The sequence below is a fragment of the Oncorhynchus keta genome, chromosome 27 (assembly GCF_023373465.1).
Source record: "Oncorhynchus keta strain PuntledgeMale-10-30-2019 chromosome 27, Oket_V2, whole genome shotgun sequence".
Taxonomy (NCBI): domain Eukaryota; kingdom Metazoa; phylum Chordata; class Actinopteri; order Salmoniformes; family Salmonidae; genus Oncorhynchus; species Oncorhynchus keta.
This window is the reverse complement of record NC_068447.1, coordinates 10,903,874-10,927,062: the sequence shown is the minus strand read 5'-3', so window position 1 is coordinate 10,927,062 and position 23,189 is coordinate 10,903,874. Positions and strand designations below refer to the sequence as shown.

The following is a 23,189-nucleotide window of genomic DNA, read 5'->3' as shown; positions in this document are numbered from 1 at the left end:
TCTCTTCTTCCTGTGTCGTGATGTCTCTTCTTCCTGTGTCTTTCTGTATCGTGATCTCTCTTCTTCCTGTGTCTTTCTCTATCGTGATCTCTCTTCTTCCTGTGTCTTTCTGTATCGTGATCTCTCTTCTTCCTGTGTCTTTCTGTATCGTGATCTCTCTTCTTCCTGTGTCTTTCTGTATCGTGATGTCTCTTCTTCCTGTGTCTTTCTGTATCTTTCTCTATCGTGATGTTCTGTGTCTTCTTCCTTCCTGTGTCTTTCTCTATGATGTCTCTTCTTCCTGTGTCTTTCTGTATCGTGATGTCTCTTCTTCCTGTGTCGTGATGTCTCTTCTTCCTGTGTCTTTCTGTATCGTGATCTCTCTTCTTCCTGTGTCTTTCTCTATCGTGATCTCTCTTCTTCCTGTGTCTTTCTGTATCGTGATCTCTCTTCTTCCTGTGTCTTTCTGTATCGTGATGTCTCTTCTTCCTGTGTCGTGATGTCTCTTCTTCCTGTGTCTTTCTGTATCGTGATGTCTCTTCTTCCTGTGTCGTGATGTCTCTTCTTCCTGTGTCTTTCTGTATCGTGATCTCTCTTCTTCCTGTGTCTTTCTCTATCGTGATCTCTCTTCTTCCTGTGTCTTTCTGTATCGTGATCTCTCTTCTTCCTGTGTCTTTCTCTATCGTGATCTCTCTTCTTCCTGTGTCTTTCTGTATCGTGATCTCTCTTCTTCCTGTGTCTTTCTGTATCGTGATGTCTCTTCTTCCTGTGTCGTGATGTCTCTTCTTCCTGTGTCTTTCTGTATCGTGATGTCTCTTCTTCCTGTGTCGTGATGTCTCTTCTTCCTGTGTCTTTCTGTACCGTGATCTCTCTTCTTCCTGTGTCTTTCTGTATCGTGATGTCTCTTCTTCCTGTGTATTTCTCTATCGTGATCTCTCTTCTTCCTGTGTCGTGATGTCTCTTCCTCCTGTGTCTTTCTGTATCGTGATGTCTCTTCTTCCTGTGTCTTTCTGTATGATGATCTCTCTTCTTCCTGTGTCTTTATCATGATCTCTCTTCTTCCTGTCTCTTTCTGTATCATGATCTCTCTTCTTCCTGTGTATTTCTCTATCGTGATCTCTCTTCTTCCTGTGTCTTTCCACTACCAGCCATTCCAGCCCTTGACCCTCATCCTCCCGCTCCATACCATCAGAAGTGACACCCATATTGTTTGCATTCCAGCACAGCTGTTGCTTCACAAAGCAGGCTAACAGTCTTGTGGTGCAGATGAGACCCGGGTTTGAACCATAGCCTAGTTGGCCAACTAATCTGCTTTAATATGGAATTCTGTTGGTCTATTAGTACATTATAGTGCTATTTCTGTAGGGTAAGCCCATTAAAACGTTTATTATATTTATTTTAGTTGTATGCAACTTTTGTACTCCAGCCATAGTAATCGGAACCTTCTGGTGGTGTTGTCATCTCAACAAGGAGTGGTTACTGGTGGTTTCACAATATTCCGAAAGACAAAGCATCAATACCCTGTGTTGAATAACACCGCAAAATGCAAACCGGCTTTAAACCGATGCGAGCATACGCCACTCACTCTATTGAAGTTCAAATCGCTTACTAATAATACCATACCACGTAAAATTATAGTTATTTTTAAGTTGTGAACGAGAGAATGGCACATACCACGGTGATCAGTGATGGGTATGAGTTGGCTACAACGAAGGATGGAAACGCAACACTGGTAATGTTATTTTGCCCGTTATTTTGTAACCTTTCTCAATTTGTATCCACCGAATTTCGGACTAATGCTAATTGAGCAGGCTAAATAAACCATGTAATATTCTTGCAGAAAACCAGAGGCATTCCTTTCTCCAGGAAGATAAGTTATGCAGTTGGTGGCATGCCCTATCAAATGACGGCCAACGCAAAGGGATTCTTCTTGCAGATTTTCCTGCTGGATGTTGTACAGGTCAGTGCTGGGGGTCGGATGAGGTCTGCCTGGATGACACTGATGTTTAACCTCAACTATTGATCTGAGATGGAATTTTTGTAGAAAATATTTACTTCCCCCGCCCACCCATATTAATAATGAGGATTATAATGTCAGTATAATCAACAAGGATGGTAGTAATATATTGATGTTGTTTTTTTCTTCTGAAGACTATTCCAAGTTGACTGGAATTAGTGTCCTCAGTTCAATTCTTATAGCATGTTTTGTAATGCCTGTAGCGTGTGTGTGTGTGTGTGTGTGTGTGTGTGTGTGTGTGTGTGTGTGTGTGTGTGTGTGTGTGTGTGTGTGTGTGTGTGTGTGTGTGTGTGTGTGTGTGTGTGTGTGTGTTGGGAATGCAACTATTTGTATTATTACTGTAACTCTCATCCCTTCTCCAAAGAAAGTTGTTTTTATAATGCAGAAAATGATCAAATAATTAATCTGCCTCGGACATCATGGCTGAAGTTTAGTTATTGGCATCAAATGCTCTTTGTTGAGTTGTTTAAAAAAAGTTATTTCGTAACTTCCCTTTTATGTGTAGCCTTGGCTATAAACCCTTCATTAGTACCTCCTAGAAATTCAATGTAAGATTCTACTACTTTAGGCCAACTATACCAACCAAACAGCACCGTATATGATGGTAATAGCATAGTGTGTATTTTAGATTCTGCTTTTGTTATATATATTTATTGGTGTGGTATTGCACTCAGCCCTCATCCCATGATGCAACAGAGCAGCCACCCTCTGTAATTTAACAACACTGTCACCTCCATTACTTTAGTTAGTGAGTTCTATTAACACCAGGCAGAGGCTCATTCCTTTTAACAACCCCACCACCCAGTAATGATCCTTTATACTGCACCTCTAGATGGGGGCCTTCTATGCATCTCTCATCCTCTTCCTTGGCCGGGCATGGGATGCCATCACTGACCCTCTGGTGGGATATATGGTCATCAAGAGTGGTAGGACACGCATCGGCAAACTCATTCCCTGGTTAGTGACTTCAGAAGAGCAACGCCCATAATATCTGCAGCCCTCCGCACCTCTTATTCAGAGGGGTTGTGTTAAATGCGGAATACACATTTCAGTTGAATGCATTCAGTTGTATAATTGACTAGGTATCCTTTCTTTCTTTCTCTGCACACCACATCACTGATTTAGGATACATTCTGATGATAAAACACGATTAAACTGCCCATGATTTCACCATTCAAGCAATGTGCGATATTCCCTCCCTTCCACCCCTCAGGATCGTATTCTCCATGCCTCTGGGCGTCCTGGCCTACATCATGATGTGGTTCACGCCTCAGGAGTCCATGTCTCCCTCCTCCAGTTTCTTCTGGTTCTTCATCTGGAGCTGCCTCTTTGATGTCTTCATGACTGTAAGCTCAAATCAAATGAAATGTTATTTTGTCACGTGCTTCGTAAACAACAGGTGTAGACTAACAGTGAAATGCTTACTTACGGGCCCTTCCCAACGATGCAAAGGAGTAAAAAAGAGAAATAATAGAACAATTTTAAAAATAATAACACAATAAATAAATGCACAATGAGTAACAATAACTTGGCTACATACACAGGGTACCAGTACTGAGTTGATGTGCAGGGGTACCAGTACTGAGTTGATGTGCAGGGGTACCAATACTGAGTTGATGTGCAGGGGTACCAGTACTGAGTTGATGTGCAGGGGTACCAATACTGAGTTGATGTGCAGGGGTATGAGGTCATTGAGGTAGATATGTACATAGAAACTGCATTTGGAAAGTATTTAGACCCCTGGACTTTTTCCACATTTTGTTACGTTATAGCCTTATTCTAAAATGGATTAAATAAAATTTAAAAATCCTCTACAATCTACACAAAATACCCCATAATGACCAAGTGAAAACAGATTTTGAGATTTTTGCAAATGTTATATGTAACTGAAAAACCTTATTTACATAAGTGTTCAGACCCTTTGCAATGACACTCAAAAATGAGCTCAGGTGCATCCTGTTTCCATTGATCATCCTTGAGAAGTCCACTTGGAGTCCACTTGTCCACAATCAATTTGATTGGACATGATTTGGAAAGGCACACACATGTCTATATACAGTGGTTTGCAAAGTATTCACCCCCTTGGCATTTTTCCTATTTTGTTGCCTTACAACCTGGAATTAAAATGGATTTTTGGGGGGGTTAGTATCATTTAATTTACACAACATGCCTACCACTTTGAAGATGCTAAATATGTTTTATTTTGAAACAAACAAGAAGTAAGACAAAAAAAACAGAACTTGAGCTTGCATAACTATTCACCCCCACCAAAGTCAATACTTTGTAGAGCCACCTTTTACAGCAATTACAGCTGCAAGTCTCTTGGGGTATGTCTCTATAAGCTTGGCACATCTAGCCACTGGGATTTTTGGCCATTCTTCAAGGCAAAACTGGTCCAGCTCCTTCAAGTTGGATGGGTTCCACTGGTGTACAGCAATCTTTAAGTCATACCACATATTTTCAATTGGATTGAGGTCTGGGCTTTGACAAGGCCATTCTAAAGACATTTAAATGTTTCCCCTTAAACCACTTGAGTGTTGCTTTAGCAGTATGCTTAGTGTCATTGTCCTGCTGGAAGTTGAACCTCCGTCCCAGTCTCAAATCTCTGGAAGACTGAACCAGGTTTCCTTCAAGAATTTCCCTTTATTTATCACCAACCATCATTCCTTCAATTCTGACCAGTTTCCCTGCCGATGGAAAAACATCCCCACATCATGATGCTGCCACCGCCATGCTTACTGTGGGGATGTTGTTCTTGGGGTGATGAGAGGTGTTTGGTTTGCACCTGACATGTGTTTTCCTTGATGGGCAAAAAGCTACATTTTAGTCTCCTCTGACCAGAGTACCTTGTTCCATATGTTTGGTGAGTCTCCCAGATGCCTTTTGGCGAACACCAAACGTGTTTGCTTATTTTTTTCTTTAAGCAATGGCTTTTTTCTGGACACTTCCGTAAAGCCCAGCTCTGTGGAGTGTACGGCTTAATGTGGTCCTATGGACAGATACTCCAATCTCCGCTGTTGAGCTTTGCAGCTCCTTCAGGGTTATCTTTGGTCTCTTTGTTGCCTCTCTGATTAATGCTCTCCTTACCTGGTCTGTGAGTTTTGGTGGGCGGCCCTCTCTTGGCAGGTTTCTTGTGGTGCCATATTCTTTCTATTTTTTTAATAATGGATTTAATGGTGCTCCGTGGGATGTTCAAAATTTCTGATCTTTTTTTTATAACCCAACCCTGATCTGTACTACTCCACAACTTTGTCCCTGACCTGTTTGGAGAGATCCTTGGTCTTCAATGGTACCGCTCGCTTAGTGGCGTTGCAGAATCTGGGGCCTTTCAGAACAAGTTGTAAGGGTTTTCTTCTGGTGAAAGAGAGGCGAACCAAAATGCAGCGTGGTGGTTATTCATGTTTTTAATAAAGACGACTATACATGAACAGACTATACAAAACAAGAAAAGTGAAAACCTAAACAGTCCTATCTGGTGCAAACACAGAGACAGGAACAATCACCCACAAAACCCAACACAAAACAGGCACCCTAAATATGGTTCCTAATCAGAGACAATGACTAACACCTGCCTCTGATTGAGAACCATATCAGGCCAAACATAGAAATATACAAACCAGACACACAACATAGAATGCCCACCCAGCTCACGTCCTGACCAACCCTAAAACAAGGAAAACACATACGAACGATGGACAGAACGTGACAAACCCCCAAGGTGCGGACTCCGAACGCACAACCTAAACCTATAGGGGAGGGTCTGGGTGGGCATCTGTCTGCGGTGGCGGCTCTGGCGCTGGACGTGGACCCCACTCCATAACTGTCTTAGTCCACCTCCTTAGCGTCCCTTGAGTGGCGACCCTCGCTGCTAACCTTGGCCTAGGAAACCTAACAACGGGCCCCACTGGACTGAGGTAGATCAGGACTGCTCGGGACTGAGGGGAAGCTCGGGAGTGAGGGGAAGCTCGGGACTGAGGGGAAGCTCGGGACTGAGGGGAAGCTCGGGAGTGAGAGGAAGCTCGGGAGTGAGAGGAAGCTCGGGAGTGAGAGGAAGCTCGGGAGTGAGAGGAAGCTCGGGAGTGAGAGGAAGCTCGGGAGTGAGAGGAAGCTCAGGCAGTTTGATGGATCTACTAGATCCTGGCTGGCTGGGGGTTCCGGCAGATCCTGGCTGACTGGCAGATCCTGGCTGATTGGCGGATCCTGGCTGACTGGCAGATCCTGGCTGACTGGCAGATCCTGGCCGACTGGCAGTTCTGGCGGATCCTGGCTGACTGGCGGATCCTGGCAGACTGGCGGATCCTGGCAGACTGGCAGATCCTGGCTGACTGGCAGATCCTGGCCGACTGGCAGTTCTGGCGGATCCTGGCAGACTGGCGGATCCTGGCTGACTGGCGGATCCTGGCCGACTGGCGGATCCTGGCCGACTGGCGGATCCTGGCCGACTGGCGGATCCTGGCCGACTGGCACTTCTGGCGGATCCTGGCTGACTGGCGGATCCTGGCAGACTGGCGGATCCTGGCAGACTGGCGGATCCTGGCTGACTGGCAGTTCTGGTGGATCCTGGCTGACTGGCGGATCCTGGCTGACTGGCGGATCCTGGCAGACTGGCGGATCCTGGCTGAATGGCGGATCTAACTGATCCTGGCAGACTGGCGGATCCTGGCCGACTGGCAGATCCTGGCCGAATGGCAGTTCTGGCAGATCCTGGCTGACTGGCGGATCCTGGCAGACTGGCGGATCCTGGCTGACTGGCGGATCCTGGCTGACTGGCAGTTCTGGCGGATCCTCGCTGACTGGCAGATCCTGGCCGACTGGCGGATCCTGGCTGACTGGCAGATCCTGGCTGACTGGCAGATCCTGGCCGACTGGCAGTTCTGGCAGACTGGCGGATCCTGGCTGACTGGCGGATCCTGGCTGACTGGCGGATCCTGGCTGACTGGCAGTTCTGGCGGATCCTGGCTGACTGGCAGTTCTGGCAGATCCTGGCTGACTGGCGGATCCTGGCAGACTGGCGGATCCTGGCTGACTGGTGGATCCTGGCAGACTGGAGGATTCTGGCAGACTGGCGGATCCTGGCTGACTGGCGGATCCTGGCTGAATGGCGGATCCTGGCACACTGGCGGATCCTGGCTGAATGGCGGATCTAACTGATCCTGGCAGACTGGCGGATCCTGGCTGACTGGCAGATCCTGGCCGACTGGCAGATCCTGGCCGACTGGCAGTTCTGGCGGATCCTGGCTGACTGGCGGATCCTGGCAGACTGGCGGATCCTGGCTGACTGGCAGTTCTGGCGGATCCTGGCTGACTGGTAGTTCTGGCAGATCCTGGCTGACTGGCGGATCCTGGCAGATCCTGGCTGACTGGTGGATCCTGGCAGACTGGCGGATCCTGGCTGACTGGCAGTTCTGGCGGATCCTGACTGACTGGCGGATCCTGGCAGACTGGCGGATCCTGGCTGACTGGCAGTTCTGGCGGATCCTGGCTGACTGGTAGTTCTGGCAGATCCTGGCTGACTGGCGGATCCTGGCAGATCCTGGCTGACTGGTGGATCCTGGCAGACTGGCGGATCCTGGCTGACTGGCAGTTCTGGCGGCACTGGCGGCGCTGGGCAGACTGGCGGCACTTGCGGCGCTGGGCAGACTGGCGGCGCTGGGCAGACTGGTAGCTCAGACGGCGCTGGGCAGACGGGTAGCTCAGACGGCGCTGGGCAGACTGGCGGCGCTGGGCAGACTGGCGGCACTGGCGGCGCTGGGCAGACTGATGGCACTGGCGGGCATGGGCAGACGGGTAGCTTAGACGGCGCTGGGCAGACTGGCGGCACTGGCGGTGCTGGGCAGACTTGCGGCACTGGCGGTGCTGGGCAGACTGGCGGCACTGGCGGCGCTGGGCAGACTGCCGGTGCTGGCGGCGCTGGGCAGACTGGCGGCACTTGCGGCGCTGGGCAGACTGGCGGCGCTGGGCAGACTGGCGGCACTGGCGCCTCTGGAATGAGGGGCTCTGGCGCCTCTGGACAGGCGGGAGACTCCGGCTGGGCTGGAGAGGAGGAAGTCTCTGGCCGCGCTGGACAGAGAAGCTCTGGCGCCTCTGGACTGAGGAGCGCTGGTGCCTCTGGACTGAGGAGCGGGAGCTCTGGCAGCGCCGGACAGGCGGGAGCACCTGTGTTGATGGGACGGAGAAACCGCCTGGTGCGGGGAGCCGGCATTGGTGGTACCGGGCCACACACCTCCAGGTGAGTGCAAGGAACAGGACACACCGGGTTGTGAAGGTGTACTGGAGACCTGGTGTGTATAGCCGGCATCAAATCCCCCGGAACTCCAACACACGTTTCAGGCTGAGTACGAGGAACTGACACGGGTGACTTCGGACAGCTAACACGCTCCTCAGGGCAAATGCCGTGCATACTATGCCGTGCATACTATGCCAAACCAACAGCTTTCTCTCTACTCTGTCCAATACATCCTCAACACTCTCAGACTCAGCACTCAGCTTCGCCGACAGCTCCAATTCCATCCATGGCTCCTTACGGTAAACAGGGGGAGTTGGCTCAGGTCTGACTCCTGACTCTGCCACACTCTCCCTGTGCCAAGACATTTTTGGGGGTGCCTCTCGGGCTTCCAGCCGCTCTGCCGTGCTTGCTCCTCATAATGCCGCCTCTCTGCTTTCGCTGCCTCCAGCTCGGCTTTGGGGCGGCAATATTCCCCTGGCTCTGCCCAGGGTCCTTTTCCGTCAAGGATCTCCTCCCAAGTCCATTTATCCAAATAGTGCAGCCTCTCCCACTGCTGCTGCTGCTGCTGCTTCTCCTGCTGCTGCCTCTGTTGCTTCTCCTGCTGCTGCCTTTGCTGCTGCTGCTGTTGCTCCTGCTGCACCTGTCGCTTCTCCTGCTGCTGCGGTTGCTGCTGCCTCTGTTTACCACGCCGCTTGGTTCTTGGTTGGTGGGTGATTCTGTAAGGGTTTTCTTCTGGTGAAAGAGAGGCGGACCAAAATGCAGCGTGGTGGTTATTCATGTTTTACATGAACAGACTATACAAAACCAGAAAAGTGAAAACCTAAACAGCTCTATCTGGTGCAAACACAGAGACAGGAACAATCACCCACAAAACCCAACACAAAACAGGCTACCTAAATATGGTTCCCAATCAGAGACAATGACTAACACCTGCCTCTGATTGAGAACCATATCAGGCCAAACATAGAAATAGACAAACCAGACACACAACATAGAATGCCCACCCTGCTCACGTCCTGACCAACACTAAAACAAGGAAAACACAAACACATACGAACGATGGACAGAACGTGACACAAGTGTATATATACTGAGATCATGTGACACTTAGATTGCAAACAGGTGGACTTTATTTAATTCATTATGTGACTTCTGAAGGTAATTGGTTAAGTCAGATCTTATTTTGGGGCTTCATAGCAAAGGGGGGGGGGGGGATACATATGCACGCACCACTTTTCCATTAAAAAATTATAATTTTAAAACAAGTAATTTTTTTCACTTCACCAATTTGGACTATTTTGTGTATGTCCATGACCTGAAATCCAAATAAAAATCTATTTAAATTACAGATTTGTAATGTAACAAAATAGGAGAAACGCCAAGAGGTGATGAATACTTTTGCAAGGCGCTGTAAGGTCCCACAGTGCATGTCAGAGCAAAAACCAAGCCATGAGGTCGACGGTATTGTCCGTAGACCTCTGAGACAGGATTGTGTCGAGGCACAGATCTAGGGAAGGTTACCAAACATTTCTGAAGCCTTGAAGCGCCCCAAGAACATGGTGGCCTCCATTATTCTTAAATGGAAGTAGTTTGGAACCTCAAACTCTTCATGAGCTGGCTGTCCGGCCTAAATAAGCAGTTGGGGGAGAAGGGCCTTGGTCAGGGAGGTGACCAAGAACCCGATGGTCCCTCTGACAGAGCTCTACAGTTCCTCTGTGGAGATGGGAGAACCTTCTAGAAGGACAACAATCTCTGTAGAACTCCACCAATCAAGCCTTTATGGTAGAGTGGCCAGACGGAAGCCACTCCTCAGTGAAAGGTACATGACAGCCCACTTGGAGTTTGCCAAAAGGCACCTAAAGACTCTCAGACCATGGGAAACAAGATTCTCTGGTCTGATGAAACAAAAATTGAACTCTTTGGCCTGAATGCCAAGTGTCACAACCCATGTGGAAACCTGGCACCATCCCTACAGTGAAGCATGGTGGTGGCAGCATCATGCTGTGGGGATGTTTTTCAGCTGCAGGGACTGGGAGACTAGTCAGGATTGAGGCAAAGATGAACGGAGCAAAGTACAAAGCGATTCTTGATTGAAACCTGCTCAGGACCTCCGACTGGGGCCAAAGTTCACCATCCAACAGGAAAATGACCCTAAGCACACAGCCAAGACAACGCAGGAGTGGCTTCGGAACAAGTTTCTGAATGGCCTTGGGTGGCACATCCAGAGCCCGGACTTGAGCCCAATAGAACATGTCTGGAGAGACCTGAAAATAGCTGTGCAGCAACACTCCCCAACAAACCTGACTGAGCTTGAGAGGATCTGCAGAGAAGAATGGGTGAAACTCCTCAGATACAGGTGTGCCAAACTTATAGCGTCGGGTGCCAAGCAGTTTCCGTACCAAGCGGTGATGCAGCCATTCAAGATTCTCTCTCTCAATGGTGCAGCTGTAAAACATGACAAATCTTTTCAGCCTCCTGAGGGGGGAAGAGGTTTTGTCGTGCCCTCTTCACGACTGTGTTGGTGTGTTTGGAACATGATAATTCCTTAGTGATGTGGACACAGAGGAACTTGAAGCTCTTGCCCTGCTCCACTACAGCACTGTCAATGTAGATGGAGGTGTGCTCGGTCCTCTGTGGCGACTACTAAGCTAGTAGCCACAATCTATTCCATTTTGCAAGCGGTGCTTATAATGTTTAGGTGCACCCAACTTCTAACAGAACTATGGTTACACCCAAATACTCTACTGTTCTTTGTGCATTGTTCCTGTGGTTAAAGTCCATCTCTTCCCTCTCCAGTGCTATCATGTCCCCTACTCTTCACTCAACATGTTCCTGTGGTTACAGTCCATCTCTTCCCTCTCCAGTGCTATCATGTCCCCTACTCTTCACTCAACATGTTCCTGTGGTTAAAGTCCATGTGCTATCATGTTACAGTCCATCCATCTCTTCCCTCTGCTATCATGTCCAGTTCCTGTGGTTAAAGTCCATCTCTTCCCTCTCCAGTGCTATCATGTCCCCTACTCTTCACTCAACATGTTCCTGTGGTTACAGTCCATCTCTTCCCTCTCCAGTGCTATCATGTCCCCTACTCTTCACTCAACATGTTCCTGTGGTTACAGTCCATCTCTCCCCTCTCCAGTGCTATCATGTCCCCTACTCTTCACTCAACATGTTCCTGTGGTTAAAGTCCATCTCTTCCCTCTCCAGTGCTATCATGTCCCCTACTCTTCACTCAACATGTTCCTGTGGTTAAAGTCCATCTCTTCCCTCTCCAGTGCTATCATGTCCCCTACTCTTCACTCAACATGTTCCTGGGGGGTGACCAGAAGGACAGAGACTCTGCCACCGGCTACAGTAAGGCATCCTCTGGAGTTAAATCACTCATCAGATATTGTTTCAGGTTTCCCATGGAAACTATGATTTCATGTAATTTTAGCAGAACTTCCCGGATTAAATGATTAGTAAACACATTCTTATGATAATGATGATGGTACAACCATCACTAATGTACTCCGTTGTTGTGATGTAGCCTATGTAGTGGTTATCACTATTATTATTATTTGTATAGAGACGTAGGCAGGCCAGACAGGATGTCAGTTTCATGCCTGACTGTTGATGATTTGGTTTCCTGGCAGTGACTGACTCTGTTTGCTGTGGACGGGGTGTTGGCTGAAAGCAAGCTAAAGTTAACAGGTCAATGATCAGAGACACAGACACATTTCCTGAACTTCAGTGTAAAAAAAAAAAAAAAAACGCTTAATTGAAGAAGTGTTGTGTGCATTAGAGATAATATAAATACTGGCTTGGTTTCAGTCTATGGACAGTATGCCAAATCTGCCACTTTTCAACCTCATATTCATTATCTCCAGCACCAAACCAGTGTCTGAAAACAGCAGTGTTTCTAAATTCAGCAAAAAAAGAAACGTCCCTTTTTCAGGACCCTGTCTTTCAAAGATAATTCGTACATATCCAGATAACTTCACAGATCTTCATTGTAAAGGGGTTGAACACTGTTTCTCATGCTTGTTCAATGAACCATAAACAATTCATGAACATGCTCCTGTGGAATAGTCGTTAAGCCACTAACAGCTTACAGACGGTAGGCAATTAAGGTCACAGTTATGAAGATTTCGGACACTAAAGAGGCCTTTCTACTGACTCTGAAAAACACCAAAAGAAAGATGCCCAGGGTCCCTGCTCATTTGTTTGAACGTGCCTTAGGCATGCTGCAAGGAGGCACGAGGACTGCAGATGTGGCCAGGGCAATAAATTGCAATGTCTGTACTGTGAGACGACCAAGACAGCACGACAGGGAGACAGGATGGACAGCTGATCGTTCTCGCAGTGGCAGACCATGTGTAACAACACCTGCACAGGATCGGTACATCCGAACATCACACCTGCGGGACAGGTACACGATGGCAACAACAACTGCCGAGTTACACCAGGAACACACAATCCCTCCATCAGTGCTCAGACTGTCTGCAATAGGTTGAGAGAGGCTGGACTGAGGGCTTGTAGGCCTGTTGTCTGGTGAGGACCTGCTTTACATCACCGACAACAAGGTCGCCTATGGATCCACTGTCGCTGGACCAGACAGGACTGGCAAAAAGTGCTCTTCACTGAGTTGCGGTTTTGTCTCACCAGGGGTGATGGTCGGACTTGTGTTTATCGTCGAAGGAATGAGCGTTACACTGAGGCCTGTACTCTGGAGCGGGATCGATTTGGAGGTGGAGGATCCGTCATGGTCTGGGACAGTGTGTCACAGCATCATCGGACTGAGCTTGTTGTCATTGCATGCAATCTCAACGCTATGTGTTACAGGGAAGACATCCTCCTCCCTCATGTGGTACCCTTCCTGCAGGCTCATCCTGACATGACCCTCCGGCATGACAGTTCCACCAGCCATACTGCCCGTTCTGTGCGTGACAGGAATGTCAGTGTTCTGCCATGGCCAGCAAAGAGCCCGGATCTCAATCCCATTGAGCACGTCTGGGACCTGTTGGATCAGAGGGTGAGGGCTAGGGCCATTCCCCCCCTGAAATGTCTGGGAACTTGCAGGTGCCTTGGTGGAAGAGTGGGGTGACATCTCACAGCAAGAACTGGCAAATCTGGTGCAGTCCATGAGGAGGAGATGCACTGTAGTACTTAATGCAGCTGGTGGCCACACCACATACTGACTGTTACAGAAGATGTAGCCAACCGCTGTTTAGAGCACACAGCTTCACACTGTTTGAGTGAAACAGAGATGCATGCTGGCAGCTGAAAAAAACAAAACACTTGTCATAAAAAATACGTATTCAGAAAATTCTCCATATCTGTTGTACTCAGCACACCCCTATTTCTAAGCAGCTTGACATCCTTTTGTGTATTTAGTTATTATTATTATTTTAAGTAGAACCTTTCATTTAACTAGGCAAGTCAGTTTAAGAACAAATTCTTATTTACAATGACGGTCTACCCCTGCCAAACCCAGATGATGCTGGGATGATTGTGCGTCGTCCTATGGGACTCCTAATCACAGCCAGATGTGATGCAGCCTGGATTTTAACCAGGTACTGTTGTGACACTGAGATGCAGTGCATTAGACCGCTGCGCCACTCGGTGAGCGCTCAGTGGTACCGTGAACCGGATCTACAGTTGAGCTCGGATCTACAGTTGAGCTCGGATCTACAGTTGAGCTCGGATCCACAGTTGAGCTCAGATCTACAGTTGAGCTCGGATCTACAGTTGAGCTCGGATCTACAGTTGAGCTCGGATCTACAGTTGAGCTCGGATCTACAGTTGAGCTCGGATCTACAGTTGAGCTCGGATCTACAGTTGAGCTCGGATCTACAGTTGAGCTCAGATCTACAGTTGAGCTCAGCTCAACGCTGGGGTCGCTGTTGAGGATGTTTGAGGGGTGGATGTAGCACATAGGGATGTGTGAAACTCCTTAGCCTGAAGTTTCGTGCTTGCTTCACCTCATTAGTTAGCTTTTGAGGTGGCACGGTCGTCTAAGACGCTTGAGGGAGGACGATCGCGTGTGTTTGTGAGGCAGAGCGGCAGGTCGCCTAGTGGTTAGAGCGTTGGGACTAGTAACCACGTGCTTTTGCCTATACGAAGTCGAGCAAAAATAATATGCTGACACATTTTAGGCTGGCATATTTTAGACTGGCGTTATTGCATGCTAATTGTTTCTGATTAGTGATAGATGAGCAAATACATAAACTAGAGCGACTTTAATTTGATTTATTTAACCTTTATTTTAACTAGGCAAGTCAGTTCAGAACAAATTCTTATTTACAATGAAGGCCTACCAGAAGGCAAAAGGGGACGGGGGCTGGGATATAAAATTATAGGACAAAACACACATCACGACAAGAGTGACACTACATAAAGAGAGACCTAAGACAACAACACAGCATGGTAGCAACACATCATGGCAGCAGCACAACATGGTAGCAAAACAACATGGTGGCAGCACAAAACATGTAATAAACATTATTGGGGCGCAGACAACAGCACAAAATGCAAGAAGGTAGAGACAACAATACATCACGCGAAGCAGCCACAACACGAAGCAGCCACAACACGAAGCAGCCACAACACGAAGCAGCCACAACACGAAGCAGCCACAACACGAAGCAGCCACAACACGAAGCAGCCACAACACGAAGCAGCCACAACACGAAGCAGCCACAACACGAAGCAGCCACAACACGAAGCAGCCACAACACGAAGCAGCCACAACTGTCAGTAAGAGTGTTCATGATTGAGTCTTTGAATGAAGAGATGGAGATAAAACTGTCCAGTTGGATTGTTTTTTGCAGCTCGTTCCAGTCGCTAGATGCAGCGAACTGAAAAGAGGAGCGACCCAGGGATGTGTGTGCTTTGGGGAAAGAAACCAATTAACCAAATCCTCTCTACACAAACTGAGATTCAGTGAAACAAAATCACAGTCAGTGAAGTCGACGGCTTTTGGTCGGGAGTAAGCCAAGGCTATTAAGGGACTGCGAAATAATCCACTTGTTAAACTACATAACATGCTGGTAAAATGTTGTAAGAAATGAGCCAACTAGACGAGATGATCATGAGCAGCACTCACCTCAATTTAGCTAACATTTCCCCAGCCTAATTGTAGCCTAACCAATATACAAACTGAGATTCAGTGAAAATGTTGATTGATTTATCAGGATGAGACCCCACAGAAATGTCTCAAAGCAGCGTGGTGGCGCTGTCCCAATAAAAACGCTGCATAAATGTTCTTGACCACACAAGGGAATACCTTTACAACGATTGCTGCCTCAGCATTGCGGCAAAATGCTATGCTAAGCCTTAGGCCAACGTTTATCGAAATGATTACTTATGCAGAAATAAAAGTTTTGACATTGATACCGGCAATACCTTTCAGATATAAGATAACAGTTGACGGTGTGGTGAAGTTGGTGGGAAAAACGTCTTAGTATTGTAACGATCCTGGGTTTATAAGCGGAAATCGACCCTGCCGCAGGAGGATTCTTTTTGCGGCACAGTCGATAAGCGCGCCGGACCTCGGGCTGCAAGGTCGAGGGTTCGAGACCTGCTCCCTGCTGTTTCATTACAGTATGAAAGGGATAATAGTGTTTGAAAATCACTGTTTTTAAAACGTTTAAACTTTTGATGTTATCAGGTAGAACTATATACTTTTTCTTCTACAAAATGTAGAAATGGACCGTTTTCACATATGTTGACGCTGGTGTTGTGCTGTAGGTAAAGAAGTGGTGGAGTTGCCTCACACAGTAATATTGTTTTTAAAAAGAGCATCTTTGGTTTTAACCCCTAAAACACCTGAGGTAAAATGTTTTTCCTCTCCATTTCCTCTTCACTGTTCTCCATGTCAGTGTTTCCCAAACTTTTCTCTGTTACTGTACCACCAAGTACATTTTGCTCTACCCAGAGTACCCTTGAAGTACCCCCTTCATGTGCCTTTTACCAGTTAACCTATGGTCTCATGAGTCTTCTCAAGTACCCCCTGTGGATAGACCAGGTACTTCAAGGGTTCCTAGTACCCCTGGTTGGTTAATTCCATGTCACTGTTTTCATGGTATATGTCTCCATCCTCTTCAATAGTTCTTTTCCCTCAGGAATGGGGATGGAGGTGTTTGCAACACTGGCGGGTGCAACCATTCAGGGTCAGATTGTGGGGGTGTACCATGCTAAGAGTGCACAAGTCTGCAGCCAGCTGAACTACAGCGAGGCCTCCCTCCGTAACGTCTCCTCGCCCCTCACTGATACCCTTCAGAACACGGTTTGGTCCATCATATTCATAACCCCCACCGTCTTTCTCTTCCCGCTCTTACAATAACCACTATCACACTCTTCTGTAACCGAGAAGACAATTTTGCATCACTTCCTCTCTGCAATATGTCAAAAGTGTGAAATAGAACTTATCAACTAGAATTTGCCTGCACTGTAGAAATGCAGCAATAGCATTCCAGTTATAGGTTCTTCCCTATTTGTGGTCATTACAGGAAGTGTAATCTTGTCTTGTCTGAACTGACAAGTATTTTTTTAATGTTTTCCCCTGAGCTTGTTGTTGTGTGTCTTAGTACAGATACGCTGATTTAATATTCATTTTGTTATTTTTCTGTCTTGGCTTCAGAGGAGAGCTTACGTGCTTGCTGCTTTAGTTTTGGGAGGAATCTATTTCCTGTGTTGTGTTGTGCTCTTCCTGGGTGTGAAGGAGCAGTTGGGTGAGTATGGTTTCTTAGGTGCTTCTGTTGTGTGTAGATTGTTTTTTGTTTTTTTTGACTGGGGTACGAGAGACATCAGGCTATTTATTGATGATTTGTTTCACTTTCCACCCCAGCTCCTCTCAGTACCCTGGACCGTATCCGTATGCCCTACCTGGCAGGTATGAAGATGGTGGTGGGACACACCCCTTACGTGAAGCTCGTATTCGGGTTTCTCTTTGCCTCGCTTGCCTTCCAGGTGAGGGTCGCCCTAGGGTCTGGACTGTGTGTTTTGTGTGTATGATGATGATGATCAAAGTTAATGACTTTTAAATGATTCTCTTTCTTTCCTGTCACGGCGACATTACCCAGATGGCTCAAGGAAACTTTGCCCTCTTCTGTACCCATGCTGCAGGTCTGGGGGCCTACTTCCAACACCTCGTCCTTATCCTGCTAGTGAGTAAAGTAACCACGTTTGACACTCATTCAGAGCAGGTTCATGCATTGATTTAGGTAACAAGAGTGTCTTTTTTTTTTGTATGTGTGTGTCCTTGTCTAGACAGCTGCCACATTGTCCATCCCTCTGTGGCAGACATTGCTTTTGAGACTGGGGAAGAAGACGACGCTGTACATAGGACTCTGTGTAAGTTCCCTTTAACAAGAGTGTTGTTATGTATATGTTTCAGCTGATCCTTAACATTTCTGAACTTCCTTCATCACTCTGTTGTTTCTCCTTTTTTTCAGATGTATGCACCGGCCCTTGTGATCATTGCGTCCATACAGAGCAACCTGCCTGTCTTCATCATTATGTCCATCATATCTGGGTCTAGTCTATCGGCACTCTACCTGCTGCCCTGGTGAGAGTTTGTGTTTGTACACACAATGCATTCTGACAGTATTCAGATCCCTTGACTTTTTCCACATTTTGTTACGTTACAGCCTTATTCTAAAATTGATTAAATTGTTTGTTTTTTTCTCTTTCCCTCATCAGTCTACACACAATACACCATAATGACAAAGCAAAAACAGGTTTTTAGAAATATTAGCAAATTTACGAAAAATGTCAAACTGAAATATCACATTTACATAAGTATTCAGACCCTTTACTCAGTACTTTGTTGAAGCACCTTTGGCAACAATTTACAGCCTTGAATTTTCTTGGGTATGACGCTACAACCTTGTCAAGGGGTCTGAATACTTTCCAGATGCACTGTAGGTCAAAACACAATAAATGTGATGACTAAAATGATGATCGTATTAACAAGCATTAGAGATACAGTACCATTACATGTTCAATGGTGTAGGGCTCCTGAGTGGTGCAGTGGTCTAAGGCACTACATCTCCGTGCTAGAGGCGTTACAACAGACCCTGGTTCGATTCCAGGCTGTATCACAACCGGCCGTGATTAGGAGTCCCATAGGGTTTGGCTGGGGAAGGCCGTCATTGCAAATAAGAATTTGTTGGTGCCTCCCGAGTGGCGCAGTGGTCTAAGGCACTGCATCGCAGTAGCTGGCTTTGCCACTAGTCCAGTAGCTCTGTAGCAGCCGGCCGTGACCGGGAGACCCATTTTGACCTGATTTGGCGTCACACTTTTACCCCCATCCCTAGGGCCTGATTGACACTTTTACCCCCATCCCTAGGGCCTGATTGGTGTCACACTTTTACCCCCATCCCTAGATTGGTGTCACACTTTTGTCCCTAGCAAACACAGCTGTTGTAAAACTAATTGTATTTTTAACTGAAGATCATAATTAGGTGATTATTGGAGTCAGGTGTGTTAAGAAAACTGTGACACCAGTCAGCCCCCGAGGACTGGAGCTGCCCAGGCCTGCCCTAGCAAACAACTGATTAAAATAATCATTAACCTTTGTTGATTTGAAACAGTGGTGTAGTGCTAGGGCAGAAACCAAAATGTGCACCCTAGGGGTCCTGAGGACTGAGTTCAGGAAACAGTGCTCTAGAGTATCTTGAAATCCACTATATAAACAGTTAGGTCAGTATAGCCTATCATAATGGCCCTGTCTCCCTGGTAACTGGACCGGGGCACTTCCCTACCACACAGTCTGGACCGGGGCACTTCCCTACCACACACTCTGGACCGGGGCACTTCCCTACCACACACTCTGGACCGGGGCACTTCCCTACCACACACTCTGGACCGGGGCACTTCCCTACCACACACTCTGGACCGAGGCACTTCCCTACCACACACTCTGGACCGGGGCACTTCCTACCACACACTCTGGACTGGGGCACTTCCCTACCACACAGTCTGGACCGGGCACTTCCCTACCACACAGTCTGGACCGGGGCACTTCCCTACCACTGTCTGGACTGGGGCGCTTCCCTCCCACACACTCTGGACTGGGGCACTTCCCTACCACACACTCTGGACTGGGGCACTTCCCTAACACAGTCTGGACCGGGGACCACACACTCTGGACTGGGGCACTTCCCTCCCACACTCTGGACCGAGGGCACTTCCCTACCACACACTCTGGACTGGGGCACTTCCCTACCACACACTCTGGACTGGGGCACTTCCCTCCCACACACTCTGGACTGGGGCGCTTCCCTACCACACACTCTGGACTGGGGCACTTCCCTACCACACAGTCTGGACTGGGGCTTCCCTACCACACACTCTGGACCGGGGCACTTCCCTACCACACACTCTGGACTGGGGCTTCCCTACCACACACTCTGGACTGGGGCTTCCCTCCCACACACTCTGGACTGGGGCACTTCCCTCCCACACACTCTGGACTGGGGCTTCCCTCCCAACACTCTGGACTGGGGCGCTTCCCTCCCACACACTCTGGACCGGGCACTTCCCTCCCACACTCTGGACTGGGGCACTTCCCTACCACACACTCTGGACTGGGGCACTTCCCTACCACACACTCTGGACTGGGGCACTTCCCTACTACACACTCTGGACCGGGGCACTTCCCTACCACACACTCTGGACTGGGGCTTCCCTACCACACACTCTGGACTGGGGCACTTCCCTACCACACACTCTGGACTGGGGCACTTCCCTACCACACACTCTGGACCGGGGCACTTCCTACCACACACTCTGGACCGGGGCACTTCCCTACCACACACTCTGGACTGGGGCTTCCCTACCACACACTCTGGACTGGGGCACTTCCCTACCACACACTCTGGACTGGGGCACTTCCCTACCACACACTCTGGACCGGGGCACTTCCCTACCACACACTCTGGACCGGGGCACTTCCCTACCACACACTCTGGACTGGGGCACTTCCCGACCACACACTCTGGACTGGGGCACTTCCCTACCACACAGTCTGGACCGGGGCACTTCCCTACCACACACTCTTGACTGGGGCTTCCCTACCACACACTCTGGACTGGGGCTTCCTCCCACACACTCTGGACTGGGGCGCTTCCCTCCCACACACTGGACCGGGCACTTCCCTCCCACACTCTGGACCGGGGCACTTCCCTACCACACACTCTGGACCGGGGCACTTCCCTACCACACAGTCTGGACCGGGGCACTTCCCTACCACACACTCTGGACTGGGGCACTTCCCTACCACACACTCTGGACTGGGGCACTTCCCTCCCACACACTCTGGACTGGGGCGCTTCCCTCCCACACACTCTGGACCGGGGCACTTCCCTCCCACACACTCTGGACCGGGGCACTTCCCTACCACACACTCTGGACCGGGGCACTTCCCTACCACACACTCTGGACTGGGGCACTTCCCCCCACACTCTGGACTGGGGCGCTTCCCTACCACACACTCTGGACTGGGGCACTTCCTCCCACACACTCTGGACTGGGGCACTTCCTCCCACACACTCTGGACTGGGGCTTCCTCCCACACACTCTGGACTGGGGCGCTTCCCTCCCACACACTCTGGACCGGGGCACTTCCCTCCCACACACTCTGGACTGGGGCACTTCCCTACCACACTCTGGACTGGGGCGCTTCCTCCCACACACTCTGGACTGGGGCGCTTCCTCCCACACACTCTGGACTGGGGCACTTCCCTCCCACACACTCTGGACTGGGGCACTTCCCTACCACACACTCTGGACTGGGGCGCTTCCTCCCACACTCTGGACTGGGGCGCTTCCTCCCACACTCTGGACTGGGGCGCTTCCCTCCCACACACTCTGGACTGGGGCACTTCCCTCCCACACACTCTGGACCGGGGCACTTCCCTACCACACACTCTGGACCGGGGCACTTCCCTACCACACACTCTGAGATTCTTATTTTTCCACAGCTATTGGGGACCACACTTGAAAGTTAAGACTTGAAAGTTAAGAAATGGTCTGCAGTGCTCTCTGAGCTGAGAAACATCTGTGTTTTACTCCCAACTATTAAATCATCTACTAAAGGAAGGAAGGAAGGAAGGAAGGAAGGAAGGAAGGAAGGAAGGAAGGAAGGAAGGAAGGAAGGAAGGAAGAAGAAGTGGACAGTAATAAATGTGTTATTTATTGAGTGAAATAGTCTACAATGTATTCTCACACAGTACCTTGTCATCCTGTCTGTGTGCAGGTCTATGTTGCCGGATGTAGTTGATGACTTCAAGGTGAAGAATCCCACCAGTACAGACCTAGAGCCCATGTTTTACTCCTGCTACGTTTTCTTCAACAAGTTCGGAGGGGGGATGTCTGTGGGCATCTCTACCCTGGCATTACAGTGAGTTCCACCTGCAAGGATTGGAGACTACAATCCTAAGTATTGGTACAAATAGAATTTGAATCATGTATGGATTTATTTTACATCAACATGACTCTTCATTTGGGTTTGTCATGTCTCTAAACAGCATCCAATGAAGAGTCATGTTGATGTAAATAAACCCCATACATGACTCAATCTATATTTGTACCAATGCTTGGATTCTATCTGTAGTGCGGCGGCACTTTCAGAAGCGTTTCCCCTCTTCTGTAATTGCTTGTCTATCGAGTGTAACCCTCCTCTCCCCACCCTCAGCTTTGCAGGGTATAAGCCTGGGGCCTGCAGGCAGAACCCAGCTGTGATCACAGCGTTGCGAGTCCTGTTCGCCCCTGTGCCCGTCGTCCTCCTCCTCATTGGTCTGGTGCTGTTTTATTTCTACCCCATCAATGAGGAGCGGCGCGGCCAGATCCAAAAGGAACTGCAGAAAGCAGAGTGAGTTTCCATCCTGTTGATAGTCCCAATACCCTACAGTGGATCTACATTACTTGGATTAATTGGTTGAGCTGATTGTATGCTAGACTGACATCTAGTGGTAGATCACTATAGCTGTCTAGTTTTTGTTTTTCTCGCAAATCAAATAAAAGTTTATTGGGCACGTGCACATGGTACAGCCATTTGCTTACTTGCTAATGCTCCTCAGCAATGACAAATACAATAGTACCAAAATAACAAGTAGTAAAATAAAAGTAGATTCAAAAAAAGTAATACAAATAGTAATATGAAAATAATGTACATAATAGAATCTACAGTATGATTTTATAAAAAATATAATTCATTATTATTATTTTATGAAGACATGTAATCTTTCCTGATAATTCTATGACATTTTGTTCTTTACAGGAAAGTGGATGGAAACCAAGACATGGAGGCAGTGGGATTGTAGCCTCCGCTCAGACACAGCCAGCCTGTCTAGCTGGAAACTTCCATCTGTCAGTGTCTTCTGTCTGACATGTTGCATGACTGTTCACACCTCATCTGATACCATGCTATAGGACACTGCTTCCTATTTCACTGAAGACGATTGTCATGGTCACAGGCCGAAACACAGACATTTGACTCAGCCTATGTATTGTGTTTCTGCATGTGTGTGTGTTTTCTTATCCAACCATTGTAATCACTTTTGTGTACAACAGTGGTTCCCAACCTTTCTCTGTTAATGTACCACCGACTTCATTTTTCTCTGCCCAGAGTACCCCTGACGTACCCCCTCGTGTGCGTTTTACCAGTAAGCCTATGGTCTTATGGATCTTCTCAAGTACCCCCTGTAGGTAGACCAGGTACCCCCTGTGGGTAGGGCAGGTACCACCAGGGTTCTTAGTAGCTCTGGTTGGGAACCACTGGTGTCCAGTACTGTTCACTGGATGCAAGGACCTCAGAGTAATATGTTTGTAATAAACCACTTATATTCAAAGGGATCAAGATCGACATTTTATTTGAAGTATTTTAACCTAGTATACAGTAGGCCTAAAGTATACTCTAGTCTGGGATGCTGATGCTTCATTACAGATCAAATATATTAAAATAAATAAATGGGGAAGGTA

At 48.2% G+C, this 23,189-nt stretch overlaps 1 protein-coding gene across 1 annotated transcript; it reads left to right on the top strand.

Annotated features, from left to right (window-relative positions):
* Positions 1-1,223: 1,223 nt before the first annotated feature.
* Positions 1,224-23,063, top strand: LOC118359531 (sodium-dependent lysophosphatidylcholine symporter 1). The gene is made up of 14 exons (XM_035738035.2): positions 1,224-1,711; positions 1,820-1,939; positions 2,829-2,953; positions 3,210-3,342; positions 11,498-11,576; positions 16,328-16,491; positions 16,846-16,936; positions 17,053-17,174; positions 17,288-17,371; positions 17,475-17,558; positions 17,660-17,772; positions 21,466-21,609; positions 21,904-22,080; positions 22,489-23,063. Exons 1-14 carry the CDS (start codon positions 1,643-1,645, stop codon positions 22,529-22,531), a joined length of 1,548 nt encoding a protein of 515 aa, XP_035593928.1. The 5' UTR covers positions 1,224-1,642; the 3' UTR covers positions 22,532-23,063.
* Positions 23,064-23,189: the final 126 nt, after the last annotated feature.

Coding starts and splice junctions, on each gene's coding strand:
- LOC118359531 (XM_035738035.2), top strand. CDS start 1,643: ATGGCACATACCACGGTGATCAGTGATGGGTATGAGTTGGCTACAACG. Junction 21,610..21,903: donor ATCTCTACCCTGGCATTACA/GTGAGTTCCACC, acceptor CCCCACCCTCAG/CTTTGCAGGGTATAAGCCTG. Junction 22,081..22,488: donor AAGGAACTGCAGAAAGCAGA/GTGAGTTTCCAT, acceptor TGTTCTTTACAG/GAAAGTGGATGGAAACCAAG.